This window comes from Chinchilla lanigera, unplaced genomic scaffold (genome assembly GCF_000276665.1).
Source record: "Chinchilla lanigera isolate Chin_1 unplaced genomic scaffold, ChiLan1.0 scaffold00078, whole genome shotgun sequence".
Taxonomy (NCBI): domain Eukaryota; kingdom Metazoa; phylum Chordata; class Mammalia; order Rodentia; family Chinchillidae; genus Chinchilla; species Chinchilla lanigera.
In genome coordinates, this window is record NW_004955479.1 from 8,384,199 (window position 1) to 8,398,394 (window position 14,196).

The following is a 14,196-nucleotide window of genomic DNA, read 5'->3' on the forward strand; positions in this document are numbered from 1 at the left end:
CCCGGGGACGGCCGGGCGCAGGATGGCGGCGCTGCGGGGCGACGGCTTCCCCAGGCTTCGGCCGCACGGCACGGCGACCCCAGGGAGGAAAGACAGAGACGCCGGTTAGAAACGGCAGGACACGCGCCGCGCTGCCCCCCAGCGGCGGACCCGGGGCGCCCGCGAGACGGAACTGGGTCCCGCCGCACGGCGCGCGCCCGAGGTCTGAGGACGACGCGGCGCAATGGAGGGAGCCGAGCGAAGCGCTGGGACTGCACGCTCCAGTCTACACAGTCTGGTCTGAGAAGCGCCTCTAAGGAACTACGGGTGCATGCAGTATTTTCAGGGTTCAATGCCGTAGGTATAACAACAAAAGACAAAACAGAAAGAAAGGGTCATTACAGACAATTGAAAGTATCTTATATCCAACAGGTGTGTTTTTCTTACTAACCTGCTCTTAGAATAATGTGAAGTAATACCTAGTGACATGGAAAAGTATACTTTACGCTAAATAAAAAAATTCTCTCATCCCCATTTGCAGTGCAGATGGATGTCCACTTCTGTGCATATACAAACACGCATGTATAAAATACTGGAGAGAAACATGCCAAAATGTTAAGCATTTATCTCCATGATACAAGTTATTTTCATTTTATTAATATTTCTCAGATGTTAATGTAAGTGTAGTTTATCTACCCTTCCTATCTTTATCCCGATTCAAATTAATAAAAATTATTCAGAACTGTGTAGCAAAGTGGTGAATATCAATAGACTTTAAAGAATAGTCACCACAGAAGTAACCTTCGTCAAAAGTTCTGAGTAAATCACAGTATTAGTGTAACCCTTCCATATTTATAGTTAATCAAAATCACTGTCTTTCATGAAGATACGTCTGACTCATTTCTACTTAGGAAAAAGAGTTTTCTGAACCTTTGACCAATATAATTTGGTAATTTCTACAGACTTGGGAACAGAAAGTTTACTAGAAACAGAAAATGCTACTGTATTATTAGAGCAAATGTTTTATATAATACCAATGTTTTACAGTAACTCAGTAATTTTTATTCTATTTGAAAGAATTCAGTGGGAGCAACAGGGGCCGGGGATATAGCTCAGTGGCAGAAGCACCTGCCTGGCAATCCTGAGGTCATGAGTTCAATTCCCGGTACCAAAAAAATAAAATAAAAAATGGGAGCAACGGTAAAGTATTACAATAAGCTAGAGTCTAAACCTAGTATCTTGGTCTTTCAATCATAATGAATTTACAGTTTTAAATTATTAATCCCAGGGGAAACTGTATGGCTAAACTTTGCTCCAAAAAAATGCATAAAGTTGATAATGAAATAATACAGAAGAGTGGTTTCAGAGTTTTGTTATTAAATTGATAGAAACCCCATTATAAATTCCAAAGATATCTTAAGCCAAAGTGACCTGAAAGTTGTGACACTCATTTTAGTGATGAGTAAATAAAGATTAGTTGTTTACTGAAATGTTGCTTTCTGCTTAGCTGATGACCTGATTATACCATCCTGCAACTTTCCTTCCCTCTTATTGGAAAGAATTATGCCTGAAGGCATACCTTTAGTAAATAAAAAAGTATCAGGAGAAAATTTACAAAGACAACAAATTCTACAAGACCAAAAGTTTAACTGTTTCCAAAGTTTGTACGAACTTTTAATAAAGTATTATTTTTGAAACCCCTACTGTTCACCAAATGATTAAAGAAAGTAGGGTTAAACAGAAGTAAACTAGAAGAGAATTTATTCCTAGTACTGTAGTGCAGCTTTCATGATGATACCAGGCTTCAATTTAATTCAACATTTTTGGAATGCCTAAGTGCTGTGCTCAGACTCTATAAACAAAAAAGGTAACACAAGTTTCCTACCTTTGAGAAGCGCTATCTAGAAAATTACTTTGTGATTATTAGAATGTCTCAAACCCTGCAGCTACCCCGAATCCCTAAATCACCCCGTCTTCCTGCCAAAGCTTTTCTTCCCATCTTCTTCAGATGAGCTTTCTAATTTCCTGTCATTCCTTTGCTCAGATTCATCAAGCATCCCATTGTCTCCACACTGGCTAACTCAAAAGTTTTGAAGCTTTGAGGGCAACCAAAAACTAGCCTAAGATTCTGTTAAAGATGTAGCCTTCCTTCTCCAAAAACATGTATAGAAGCACCCTGGAAACTAATTTCCTGAACAACATATAAAAGCAGTATTTACAAGGGATGACATCTCCATTATTTTTTATGAAATAGAAATGGCTACCTCCTGAAAAAAATTATAACTGCTCATTAGTTAATCTCCAAGAGGTTTGGCATAAATGAAATAAAAAATTGTTTTGGCCTCTGACATAGAAACATATATTTCATCTTTGATAATCGATTGACACTTGTTTCCTGAGGTAGAAGTCCTTAAATCCTTGGCTCATAAAACTACATAGGCCCAAGGCAAAATTTGAAAGAATGCTTTGCAAGATTAAGGTGGTCTGTATAATGGAACGCCAGAGTCCTCTGAGACTTTGAAATTACAGTCAATTCACATTAGAGGTTCAAGTTCAAAGAAAACCTCTGGAAAGTCAGCAAAATTCTGTTTGGTGGAGAAAAACATCAGATTTTATTCCTTTCTTGGCAATACCTCTTAAAAAGATGGTGAAAGCTGCTGATACGGAAGTAATGAGGTACAATAGCATGAGGCAGTCCTTTCCTCATCAAGCAGGAAAAACATGCAGTTAGCCTAGCATCACAGGTATGCTGTCTGCCCTCTTGATAACTATGATTCTTCCTTCCATTTAAGTATTTGAGAGAGTGAGACAGAATGAGAAGGAATACTTTGAGATATTCAGTTTCCAGCTTCCAAAGAGCTCTAAGATGAAATTCTTTGATGACATCAGAAAGCACATGAAAATATAAAGGTAAAATCACTGAGAGGGATCAATAGTCTCATCTAGTTGCATGCTGAAGAGAAATAGCACAGCTGCCTATTTTTTTGCCAAGTCTGGAGCGAGTGATCACTTGACAAGCCCTACCTCAATTTCCTTTATGCACCTCACTAAGAACTGTTGAGTTAAACTATTTGAATCTCCATTCACATAGCACACACTATTATTTCCCATCTGTGTACTTTTGCTTAATGTTTCACCCACTAAAAATGTTTTCTTCCTCCTCGTATCTATTGGAATGCTGTCCATCTCTCAAGACCCACAGCAAAGCCAGTCTCTTTCATTATTTTCCCTGACTGGGGAGTCTCAAATGATCTATCCCTCTTCTGAACCACAATGGTTCCTGTCTCACTTACAGCTGTGTCAATTTCTCTACCATTTTCCAAATCTATTTTGCCACTGTTAAAAGACAAAAACTCACCCTCCAGAGAGAGCAAAGGCACTTATTGTTACTTGTATGACTAACTAGTTCATTTGAATCATTCTATACTCATTTGCATGTTTCACAAGTTTTGATTTGTCAATTGTGTGTTTCTCTGATCTGCAGTGGCATTGCTGACTGCTGACTTTACCATCATTCTAATCTTATCCTTGGATTTTCAGTCCTTACCTTCCAGTACCATGGCCATCTTGCCACTCTAAAATGCTGTTACTACTTTCAAAATAACTTTCCACCCTATGAGAAACAATTTCAGTAGATAAAAATGAAGAAAAGCAGTTTAGACAAAAAGAGACACATATGTCATCCTCTACTCAAGTTAGATATAAAATCAAATGCATTCTGGAGCTGTGCAGAAACTTTAAGATCATCTCTTCCAATAGATTCATGTTACAGAAAACAGAACTGTGGGGAAGAGGAAAATTTGGGGCCAAGAAAATGAAATTTTAAAAGAATAAAAATTTCAAAGACAAAAAATAGCTGTAAAATCATGCAGTCTATAGATATTATTCTAATTAGCTCAAAGCAACATTAAGAAGATGATAGTAAATGAAGACTGAAAATAACTCATGATGTAAAGATGACACAGATCATCTATAAACATAATCCAAAAGAATGCCTTTGCCATTACAAGTAACAAGGTAAGGTGAACTCAATACCAGTTACACTGATTAGTAACAGTTACTATTTATTTACTATACACCAGGTAAAATATTTTACATGTATTAGCTCAATTTTATCAAATAAAACTGATTTTACTAAACTCTAATTGAAGAAAAATGTGTTGAGATAATTTATACTTCTGTAAGAAAAGAAATGAAGAAAGCAAAAGTTGTGATGTCTCTACTACAGCCTAGTCCACTGGTAGTGAATCTATGAAATGTGTGCCCCAGCCAGCTGTTTATTGTAACTGAAACCTCTCAAAGATTTGCCATCACTGGCCTAGTGTAATAGAAAGGGTCCTCTCAAAATTGAGGGGCAACTGTATCCCTATGGGAAAAATGAGTATACTGTACTGAGATCTGATTCAATGCTCATCCAGGAACCTTCAGGCTATAGTTTTCTGAGTATTTTGCCTAATAGGATAAAATGCACTGAACCACAATCATGAGAAACCATTGCACCCAACATTCGTCACTGCAAAGCTGGTTAGAGTGACACAGTCCTCTAGTACCTGCCTTAGAGAGTAGTGGCCATGTTAGAGTTACCTGTGAAGCCTGGCAGGTAGGTTACCCTGCCTTCTCTTGCTGCACCTTCTCTCAATTATAGTCTCATGGAGTTCCTCTTTCTCTCTCTCTCTCTCTCTCTCTCTCTCTCTCTCTCTCTCTCTCACACACACACACACACACACACACACACACAAACCATGTAATGAGAAATGGAAAATGACAGAAAAAGGATGAACAAAATATAGTATTGTTTCTCCATGTTCCAGAGCAACACCTTGTGAATTAGAGCTTAGTTTTCTATAGCAGAGAAAGGTGAAGATGTTCATTTTTAATGGTACTAACAAGTATTTATTTTGCTTATTAAAATAATAAATCATTTAAGGAAAAGAAAAAATTTCAAGTAGAAATCAGACCTGCAAACTTTTATCAAAGAAATAAAAAAAATGAAAAAGAAATATGAAAATGTCTACAAATACTTACAACACATGGCTACTTAGGGTTTTGTTTGCTTAGGGTACTTTTCAGGTTTTTTTTTTTTTAGAGAAAAAAATAAAAATAACACAAAGTTTTGGAACAGGCTAGTAGGAGAGTAATAACAATTAATACGTTGCATATTGTTATCTTCATACTAGTTATTTAGAGTACAAGATAAACAGTATTAGCACAAACCTTTCTTTTCAATGAACTATGAGAAGCGAACTGTATAACTATCTTGTGTCGATATATTTCATTTTCCCTCCCTTCCTTTCCCCTTTCTGACGTCATTCCCATAAGAGACAGGACTCTGAATATAGCAGAGTCCTAACAGGACTTACCACAATTCTTGAGAAGACTTTAGTTCATTATCTTACACCAAGAATTCTAAAGTCAGAATGGAGTAAGAACCATTAGGATTCTGTCCAGGTTTGCAGAGAGCACACATAATAGCTATATTAATGCTACGAACCTCCAACACAATCAGACTTTTTCTTCTACAGAAATGTTAACTATTGTGATGGAGTTAGGAAAATAAGCATTTAGTCTGATTAACTTTTTTTCTAAGTTACTCTTTTCACACAGGATTACCCAGTAAATAATACAGTACGCTAAAAAGCACTGCCACATTTAGGTAGAATGTAAGATCCCTGACTAAAGTAAAACTCAAATGTATGTACTTAGCCTCCATGAATCCCATCATGAACATGTGGCTTGAGACCAACTTTTCTAAGTGGATTTGTCTGTTGTTACACGGTCCCTAAAGTATAAAATCAAGCAGTTCTAATGGGCCCTATTACATCTGAAAACTAAAGCAATAACTTCACTGATAAATTGGCCAAAATAAACCCTGAATTATCAGAGTTAAAGGTGCATGTTTCTATACACAGTCATGGGCTATATCAAGATTGAAATATATAGTTACAAACTTTTTAGAAACTATTTCTGTAATTTGCATAAATTTAAAATTTTAGAAAATTAAACACGCATTTGTGTTTTTATATTTCTAACATCATTGCTTCTCACTGGCCCTAGTATAAATTGTTTTGTACATACTATACAGGCTTTTACACAAATATAAAATAATAAATGATTTCCCTGAAATCATTCCCTGCTATTTCTTTCTTAAGTAGAAAAGCAGATGTCCCAACTTCCTATTTTTTGGTAACTAGCAGGCTATAATATAAAATTCTCTTATTTTTTAGCTTCAGCATGATTTATCATAAATCAGTGATAGTGATTTCTTTCTCAAAGAAATGTAAAATACTTATGTTCGATATAAGGCACTCAATATGATACACTGGAAATGAAGAATTCTTTAATAATCTGTTCATTCTGTTAACACAAATTATTTGTCTAAATGATAAACGGTATAGTAACATGGAAAGTTCATGGACTGAGAAATAAAAACTGGTATCTAGGCTCTACAATTTTCAGACATGTTGTTAAATAAGTGAAAAAGCCAAGGTACAGAAAAAGTATGTACAATATGCTACCATCTGTGTGAAGTGCAATGAATACATTTATTTGACTGTATATACATATAACAACTCCTGAGCACCCAAGAAACTGGTAACCCCCTGCCTCTAGGGAGGCAAATGGAGACCTAAGAAATAAGAGTAGGGAGAAAACTTACCTTCCACTGTACACCTCCTTATACCGTTTTATTTTTTGCAGATATACATGTTATTACCTATTAAAATAATCTATAAGCAATAGCTACTTTCTGTTTGACTGCATTAACTAGGGCACAACCTTGTGCAATCACTAATCTCAGTTTTCTTCTTTTTAAAATGAGGTTATACTATATATCTAGATTTTCCATCTGCATGAAATTATGGCTCAAAAGAAGGTACATACAAAATGCCAGGTGGCAAAATAAGCTAACTGGAGGCCCTACTTTGCAGTGACTTCCATAACAGTATAATCATTTACACGTCTGCCTGTGCAATTCTCATTAGGCTATAAAAACAGCATAATACGCAAGAGTCTGAGAAGAAAATTGAGGTGTGCAAGTTTGACAATGTTTCTCTCCTTTTTGTTCTATATCAAGTAAAAATCTGGCTATGTCTCCAAATATCCTAGTAAGTGAGTATACATTAAAAGGAAATATAAAGAGCTAGATTTCTGTGTTAAGTTCAAAAATGGGTCCTGAGACAGGAAAAGGACTGGAAAATCACTCCTTTGTTCTCACAGAATTACCCTGATTCTCCTAAAATTACCTATTATCTTTCTAAACAGAAGATACTAATAGAACCTGAGGTAACAAGAGATCAATAGAAGGCTGAGACCAGGAAAAGTGACACATCAGGAAGACGCTGGAAACCAACACTCAATGACACCTTGCAGGACAAAGAGAATGGGGACAGGCCTGGTGGTCCATTCATTCATAACCCTATATGCTGCAAGGTAAAACTACTAGTCTTGGGTGTCCAAGGGCTTAGACTCTAATCACAGGGACTTTGCAATTAATAATAATGCACTCACATAAAGGGGGAACATAAAATTTAAATGGTAAGGAAGATGGTGCAAGGTCATCAGAAGAAGAGGCTTCCATGGATTGGAACTGTAAAGAACAGACTCATATATGAAACAAGGCTTTGATGCCTGTGGAGTAAGCTAAGTGACAGTGACAGCATGGACAATGTGAAGAAACCAGAAGCGAAGTCAGTTCTAGTAGGATGATAACAGTCATAGCACTACTAGTAGTAGGTATTATGAATTTAATTTTAGCCATATTTGGTTCTAATGTTAGAAATTTTTTCAAATTAGTTGCTGCTGGGTGTGGTTGATGCACACCTGTCATTCCAGCACTTGGGAGGTTAAGGCAGGAAGATCACCCCAAGTTTGAGGCCAGCCTGGGCTGTAGTGAACTCAAGGCCAGTCTGAACTACAAAGTGAGACCCTGTCTCCAAAAAAAAGGGGTTGAATTTTTTTATAGATTACTACATAGTATAGAAGCAATGGCATACTAGGACTCTATCAAAACTGACTAGACTCAAATATAAGATCAACATGCAGACGGTCCAACTTTTTAACAGGGCAGGCCCCCATGGCATGAGAAAAATTACAGGATGCTTGGCAACCTCCTCCTGTATCTTCTTGCAGGCACCCAATAGTATTTCCTACCACAACCTTCAGTTCCATCCAAAAATCACAAAACCAGGAAACCAAGAGGTACCAGTTTTACTTTTCCACTGCTAGTATGGCCTGAGCCTGGTTGATGAAAAGAATGGTATGGGGTTTACTACATGAAAAATTTTTTTAAAAAACCTATTTCTATTTCTCAGTGACTAGCTGATCTTATAAATATGAGAATAATACATAGTCACTTAACTTTCAGTGAAATACCAATATAAACTCAAGATACTCATTATAACATGAGTAAAGTGTGTGTGTTGTTTACTGGTAAAGTACTGATAAAATATTCTGAGAAATTTTTAAGCAAAATTTATCTTGAAAATGAGTAACAAACATCAAGGAGGTTATTAAACAAAGGGACTTCAATGCAGAAAGCATGTATTACAAAATTCTATTCTACTGTCCATTTTCATTACAATACTTCAAACACCTAAATATACAATTACCTTTATCACTAATGTATTAGTGAGTTGCTGAATAATAAACTGATATATAGAGATTTGATGGGGAAAAATCATTGTTTAATTAAAAAGGTTTGAAATAGATATTAGTAAAAGTCTATGGGTAACATAGCTCCGTACTACAGCATCATGCCTGTGTTATGTGATGAGCTCTTATTCTAATACCTATTACTGATTACAGTTCAAACACCAAAACAAAGAGTATTTCCAAAGATACAGAGTCATCCTCCCCCCACCCTACTTTATACAGATCATACAGAAATAACAAAACGTTTTATTATAGCTATCTTCTTCTAATTCAGATCTGTCAGCATCTCTATTATTGACCTAAGTCTTTAGGGGTCATAACTCTCCCATAAAATTTATTCAACTGGAACTTCACACATTCTCAGTCTCCTGAGACTGAGAATTTTTTCTTTCAAAGGCAGATTTTTAATTAAAAAATCTCGATAACCCCAAAGGTATATGGACTTACACATTCTGTATTAAATCAGCATTTTCAATTGCAAGCAGGCCTGACTACTCAAGTCATCCCACATATATCCTAAGGACCATACAGGACAGGGAATGGGTAACAGGCTGCTTCATTTACGTCTCAGGACAAAATTTTCCATGTAAATTCTCGTGGCTGTCTCTATGGCAAGATCACTAAAGGTTTTTATTAGTTCTTCAGAAAGGAGGTAAAAAAGGGAAGAACCACTTAGGACCAAAGGAACACATATGACAATATAAGACCTACCTTTTATTAAGAATTTACCAGGTGAAAATGTGCAGCTTTAAAAAGTATAATCACTCTATTTCAATCATCTGTTTAACCTTTAACAGCATCTTTTTTCCCCTTTAGACTGGCTATGGATAGTCTGTCATATGGATTCTGTCAGGATTCTGAAGTCAGATTCTGTCAGGATCTTGTTACTCAGATGGATCCCCAATAGCTTTGTTGCAGGCACTACAGTACAGTTCCTGCCTTGACCAGAGGTACATGAACTAAATTCTGCTTCGAAATAATTACTGTATCTGGATCCTTTTCTATAGCCTCCTGCCCATTATCTGAATTTAAGCCCTGTCACGCTTAAGAAGTTCTGACAATGTTTTCTAAGTGATTTCCCACCACAAATCTCACCTACCTCATTCCAATTTAGTCTCAGTGCTATGAGATATCCTTGTTTAAAATCCTTCAACAGCTACCCCTAATCTTGAAAACATAGTTCAAAGTAGTTACTGGATCTAAAATGCTTTTTAATTTGGCCATTGCCTTGTCTCATATTCCTTCTCTTAATCTATATGCAGCTTTATGTCTCTGTGTTTCTACCTCCCTAGAAACTTTGTTTACTTCTCTCAAAACTCAAGCATGAGTCTAGGAATTGTGAAAAGCCTTTCCGAAACCCTCAGAGTGCCTTCACACATATTCCACTTCTATTTCCTTATGTATTCTTCTCTCAAAGTACCTGAAAGGAAGAACTGTGGCATATCTCTATAATCTTAGTACTGAACTCTGCCTGGCCCAAAGCAAGATCTCTAATGAAGCAAGCCAGCTAAGACAACAAAATTTAATGACTACTCATAAAATTCATTGACTTCTAATAGCTGAATGAGATCTACAGAAAAAAATTTGCTCATTATTACTAATCTTTCCTGATATTTTAAACAACTTCATCTTCAATAAAGTTTAAACTGAAATTTTCAATCTTTAAAAGACAAGCACCTCATTTCAAATACAACTAGTCCTACAAGTAACAAACTCTTTAACTAACATGTGATATAAGGCCTTGCATCACTCAAGAGGCTAAGAGGTTAATTCAACCTAGCAAGTACCAGTTTTCCTGCATGCCTAAGACACCACCTGTGTATCAGTAACAGGTAAACAAACCTTGCTGCCACCACCCACAGCCCCCAAATTAACTGTAGTCTCAGCAGTTCCTGTCATGTATCATAGCCCAGATTCCCTCAACTTCCTGTAGTTAACCTCAGTAAGATTTGGTTTACTTTTCATCTCTATACCTCACTCTATTGAACACATCAAATTATAAATACATGAAGAGGACAGGAAAGCAAATTACTTTTTTTTAAAATAAAGATATTTCAGGCGGGAGATATAGTTCAATGGCACAGCACCTGCCTGACAAGCATGAGGTCCTGAGTGCAACCCCCAGTACCAAAATAAAAAAAAGGTATTTCCAAACTAGTGCTTATTCAAAACCAAAATAGTTAACACCTGAAGTCCAACAAACACATCTACTTCCAATAGTATCATACTGAAAATAAAGTACATGCAATCTTCAGAGGGTCAAGTTATTTTTTTAAACAGCGATAGGATCTGTGAACAATCTGTTCTACCTATATTTGTCCTCATTTAATTTTAAAGGACCACAGCTGACAGGTCAGAAATGAGAAATTACTTTCGGATTCACACTTAACATACACATTTGACGGTTATGGAAAAAAAGATCAATGGTTCATCCTACGTGTGTTGAAACCTTAATGAAAAATAATATCCAAAACTATTCTGAAATAAAAAGAAATACAGGAGTTCCACCCTTTTAAAAAAGGGCAATCTTTAAAAATATAGGGGATTTAGTCTTTATTGCTCAAAGTGTGTGTCACAGGTCAGCAACATAGACATTCCCTGAGAGGTTGTTGGAACCAGAAAATCTTAGGACCCATGCCAGACCTACTGAGTCAGAATCTGCATCTTAATTAGGTTCTATGTGATCTGTATGTATTAAAATTTTACGTTCTCTAGTTTACATAGGTAGTTCTGTACCAATCAAATCAAATGGGTAATTGGCACAAAATATGTGCTGAACATGCCTAATCCAAAAATGTTCCAAGGTCCAAAATAAAAGGTCCAAAATCTAAAATACTGCTGGTCTCAAACATTTCAGATAAAAGATAAACTGCACCTTAGAAAGATCACTCTGGCTTCAGCAGAGAGTCATGAACCAAGAAAGGGCAAAGTGGAGGAAGGGTCACTTAGAAAGCTATTATCTTAATGCTAGAACAGGTAAGGAACAAAGATGATCTAAATTAAGAAAGTCAGGTATTAGGAAGAAGTAGGCAAACTCAAGAGACCCTGTGGAGGTGGAAAGAAGCCATCGATTACTCCTATTTCTAGCTTGAATAACAAGGTAGGATACCTTTTTAAGAAAGAGAATATAAAAGGAAATACAGATTTAAATTCAGTTTTTGATACAGTGACTAAGAAACTATCCAATAGATGGGTGCATGTGTATCTCAGATGCAAGACCTGAAAAAATCTAAATTTTAGAACTTCTTGAGAGCAACCAACCCTTCTGTCTTTAAATCCTAAAGGCCTGCTACAATCCTTGGCATAAATTAGTTGCTCAAGTGTATGTAGATGAATAAATGGATTAATAAGAAGATAAAGAAATTTAAATGATCAATTACATTTAACCAATAAACTAAATTCATGTATTCATAAACATTTATTCATTACATATGTTCCAAATTTAACCTCTTTTTGTTATTAGTACATGTCTGCAGTGCATGTTAAAATTTCTTGTGTGGAAACAGTACATGTACATAACACAAATTCCTTTTTTCATCCCCTTCCCCTCTGAGAAAGATCTAGCTCCCTACTTCCTCTTATCTTTTATTTTGCTCTTTGTTTATAATTTGGGTTTCTCATATAAACCATGTGACATTTGAGTTTGTGCATCTGATTCATTTCACTGCTATCGTCTCAGTGCATCCATTTTCCTACAAACGACTCAAGTTTATCCTTCTTTATGATTCTGGATGAACAAATTTAGTTTATGAAGGAAGGAAGCTGTATCTTTTGCAAAGGTTCCCATCTAACACTTTTGTCTTGAGGCTTTAAAACTTAAGGGAAGCTGCCAAGTGAAATGTCAATTTAAACAGACTATCTCCTAAGATGCTAAGTAAATAGAAAACTACATACAGAATGCTCCATATGAGGCCGTTAACCTAATGGAATACACGAGTTCTACAGAGATACAATATGCCTTACCCCAATTTAAGAGCCACCTTTCCCAAAAAGCTTTCTGGAGAAAATACACAGAAATAATAGGAAAACAATCTAGTGGCCTAATACTTAATTTGAAATCTCCACAGAAATTCAAATTGCTTCTATAAGACAAGTATGACACTAAAAATGCTTTGACTCATGATCAAACCTAGTTCCATCTTTCTAGTTACAACAGGTCCCCAGAGCCTCCACTAAAGTGTAAGTGTGGGGTAATGTACCTGTTGATTCCCTTTTAATTCTTACCCTTAGTGGAAGCATTTCAAAAAGCATAAAGAAAAAGGTCATTACTATTTCACAAAGGGTGTAACTACAGACCAAGGTCTGTGAGACTGTAGGAAGGTCCCATCACCCTGTAATTTTCCTGCCTTTGCTATCTCCTTTGTATTTTCCTGTACTTCTAAATTATCATCCATCTAGTCAATGAATACATAATTTTTTAGTATTACTATGTCCCAAGGATTGGCATAAGGTCTGCATAACTCCCCAGTCCTTTATATAAATCTCTTCAGTGGGAAGACAGACATTAAACAAATCAATGCCACAAATACAGTGTAAGCATAATTACAAACTGTATTAAATAATAGCAACAGTTTACAAACCAGAAATTGAGAGAAGGCATTTAAACTAAGACATGAAGAATGAGTAAATCCGTCAAGCAAACATAATGTAAAGACACATCTGTGCTTTAGGAAGACAGTTTCAGCAGCAGCATGGAAGACAGTTTAGAATCTAAAGAGGTCATAATTGACTGAGATACTTACAATAGCGAAGGTAAGAGGTAAGAATCCACAATAAACTACTGAAGGTAAAGATGCAAGGAAGAACCACATATGAAAAGCATTCAGAGGCAAGAGAGACAGGCACAGATCACTGATTAAGTATAATGTAAAAGAAGTCACGCTATGTGCCAAGATTTTAATTAGCCAGGTAGTCAGAGGGTAGCGTGAGAACTAAGAGACCACACAATGGACCAACAAGTTTGAAAGAGAAGTTTGGTTCACTGAGATGAAGTCAGTGCATTTCACAGGATGCAATAGGCATGAATTAAACAAAAGTAAATCTTAAAAAGTATTACCCAAAAATCACTAACTGCATACCTAGTATGCAGTATGCAATTAATTATGGATTAATAGAGTCAATACACCACTGCTATGAATCTGAACTTGTTACTATTACTTAACAACAATGGCAGAAGTCAGAAGGCTCACACAAAGAAGCAGGCAACAGAAACTGTAAGTAACAGAAATGAAGACCTCACAGGTACAGAAGCTCTACATTTCAGAACATGAACTAATAAGAAAAGAAGTAAAAGCAAAGATAGATTGAGGACTACTAATAACCCTGAAGATAACTGATACACTATTCTTGCCTTTTCTTTCCTTCAATATTCTCCTAGCATTTATCATGTGACAGGACACTGCAAAGCACTGTACAAAGACAAGACACAATTCTTGTTGTAAACTCTAAGTTCATGTATCCACAGCCTAATGTTTACACAGAGAGACACTGAATTTCAATATTCAAAACTATGTATTGTTCAATAAGACACTAATCATTTGAAACCAAAATATCAAAAAGGTCAATAAA

At 36.1% G+C, this 14,196-nt stretch overlaps 1 protein-coding gene across 1 annotated transcript in view; it reads right to left on the minus strand.

Annotated features, from left to right (window-relative positions):
• Positions 1-14,196, minus strand: part of Znf800 (zinc finger protein 800) — a gene marked incomplete in the record, with an annotated part of 44,784 nt that overhangs the window by 3,686 nt on the left and 26,902 nt on the right. Inside the window, 1 exon segment of the mRNA XM_005402353.2 lies at positions 1-55. Within this exon segment, the coding sequence (XP_005402410.2) occupies positions 1-55 (55 nt within the window).